Below are 2500 nucleotides of genomic sequence, written 5' to 3'. Positions count from 1 at the left end.
TGTATGTATGTATGCATATATATATATATATATATATATATATATATATATATATATATATATATATATATATATATATATATATATATATAGTGTGTGTGTGTGTGTGTGCTTTTAAAAGTAAAGGCACACAATTATCTGAATATGTGTACAACTAAAATTATTTTATTTTTTCAGACAAAGGATGAAAGAGACGGATGATGGGCACACGCTCTCCCAGGTCTGGTTATGGAGCTCAAATTGTACAGGTAAGATCTCGAATGGTAACATGTTTGCTTATTTGCGAGTGTGCACAAATAAATCTTTTCATTATTAAGCCGTTTCCCCTAGTATGGGTTGGCTCCACAAAAAACAAAAGTAACTGCCACATTCCTACTTTAATTGCTGAATAATGGATGAACCACCTGTGCGGTAAAATTTACACAAAACTGCGCCATTCTCCCTTATCTAGTAAACATTCGTGCTGCCTCTATGTTGAGGCCCTTACTTTCCAACATCTCTTTCACTCTCCATCCGACCATTTCTAAGTCTTCTACTTCTTCCTCTTGACACCTTTGAATTATGTACTCTTTTCACCATCTTATCATTGTCCATTCTCTACACACGATCATACCATCTCAGAATACTCTGAACCATCCTCCCAGCTATATTAATCTTTTTATCACTTCTCCAAAGGATCTCCACATTTGTCACCCTTTCAAATATTCTTATACTGCATGGACAACACAGAAAGTCCATCTTTTCTCTAATTTGCATTAACGTCCACACCTTAATTCCATAAAGGAGAGGTGGCTCGACTATCCTTTAATACAATGAACCAAGTATTAAAAGACAATACAAGTTTCTTTCCTTTATTTTGCAAAAAACCCTACTACTTCTCTTGACATACATGTTATAATTCGCCTTTTCTCTCATCCAGCCATCATCCATTATGTTTACTACGAAATACTTTTATGAAAAAGTGATAATTCAACTTCTTTCATTCTTACCATCTATATTAACATTCACTGTTCAATCTTCATGGCTTCCACTTACCTTCACACCACATTTACCCTTAACTTTCTCCTCTTGAAAATGTTTTGAAACCATTTTAATAGTAACTGCAGTTTTTCTTTACTAATAAAATCAGTGCTGTACCCTCTGCAGACATCATCCAATCCTCACCCCATTCAAGAATCATTTCCTTATTGCACAACTTTGCACCTAAATGCTTTCAACGACGTCTTGCGTCGCTCTATCCACACAGATACTGAACATCCACAAAGACATAAAACACTCTCGTCTCACACCCACTTTTACAACAAATCACTCTCCTTCCCATCAATATCCTTCAACACTCTTGTCTCTGAATTGCTCTCAGCAATGTACCTCTTACACCTTACATTTTCAACACACTCAACAATGCCTATCTACTGATTCTATTTTAAGCTTCTTCTAGGTCCATGTATGGCACGTCTTTTTACTTTTCCTTTAAAACTTCTCATGAAACTGTTCCACAAGTGTTTGATCCACACTCCCCATATTTGTCTAAACCCGTAATATTCTTCACCTATAAGTCCTTCTTTCACTTGTCTTACTTTCTTAATCCAAATCCTACCATCCAGCCTTCCTTATACACTAAGAAACGTTATGTCCAAATAATTCCTAGTAGTCTCCTTCACCTTTACTTTTATACATTGAAAGGCTGATGCTTCTCACCTACTCCTATGGAACCTTTCCTTCATTCAGACTTACCTTACAAACCCTAGTCAGCCACTGAATCACACTATCATCACTGTGCCACAGCATGACCTTAGTGATCCCATCAACCCCTTGTGTCTTTCTGTTTTTTGGCTTCTAAACTGTTTTCCCTACATTCACAACACTTGTTCCCACGAGCATTCTCAGCCTTACTATAACCTGTTCCACTTTTACATCATTCAGCTCTGCCTCTTTTTACTTCCACATTGAACAAATCTTCAAAATAGTTACTCAGTTCACCCAAGACTGTATTCTTCATTAGCATCTCTTATTCTGATATCCATTTGCTCATTAACTCTTTTCTCTGTATTAACTTCCCAGTAAATCAACTTGCTAATCTCTCTAAAGCTCCTGTTCACCTTCTGTCCACTATATTCATTCCCTGATGTCTTTTTCTCTCACACTTCCTTCCTGATTATCCTTTTAATCCTCATGTAAGCCTGCCCATGATCACCTCTTTAAAATGCACCTGCACATAGAATAATCTTTCTTCCTTCAGTAAAGCTTTTATTTCCTCACCACCACTTTGTGTTTTTATTCCTTCATACTACTTTCCTATATCAACAAATACTGTCATCATGGAATTTTACAGACTCACCATCCACTTCCTCTTCCTTTGTCTTTAACCAATGCCCGCCAGCCCTAGGAGAGCTGATAATCAACTCAGTGGTCTGGTAAAACTAAGGTATACTCAAACAATTCAACCAAATCTCTCTCTTTATGGTTGTCTTGATTACATTTGCAGCCTAACTTTCAGCCC

At 36.7% G+C, this 2500-nt stretch overlaps 2 protein-coding genes across 9 annotated transcripts in view; one reads left to right on the top strand and one right to left on the bottom strand.

Annotated features, from left to right (window-relative positions):
* The window catches only part of LOC136853079 (uncharacterized), an 88211-nt gene that overhangs the window by 10512 nt on the left and 75199 nt on the right, over positions 1 to 2500 (top strand). The window contains exon 2 of the mRNA XM_067128358.1: positions 178 to 248. Coding sequence (XP_066984459.1) covers positions 198 to 248 — 51 coding nt within the window. The 5' untranslated portion in view covers positions 178 to 197. The remainder of the gene's footprint in view (positions 1 to 177; positions 249 to 2500) is intronic.
* Bap111 (Brahma associated protein 111kD) overlaps positions 1 to 2500 on the bottom strand; it is a 167112-nt gene that overhangs the window by 101763 nt on the left and 62849 nt on the right. The window lies entirely within an intron of this gene.

This window comes from Macrobrachium rosenbergii, chromosome 26, assembly GCF_040412425.1.
Source record: "Macrobrachium rosenbergii isolate ZJJX-2024 chromosome 26, ASM4041242v1, whole genome shotgun sequence".
Lineage (NCBI taxonomy): Eukaryota > Metazoa > Arthropoda > Malacostraca > Decapoda > Palaemonidae > Macrobrachium > Macrobrachium rosenbergii.
This window is presented reverse-complemented; position numbering and strand designations above follow the sequence as displayed.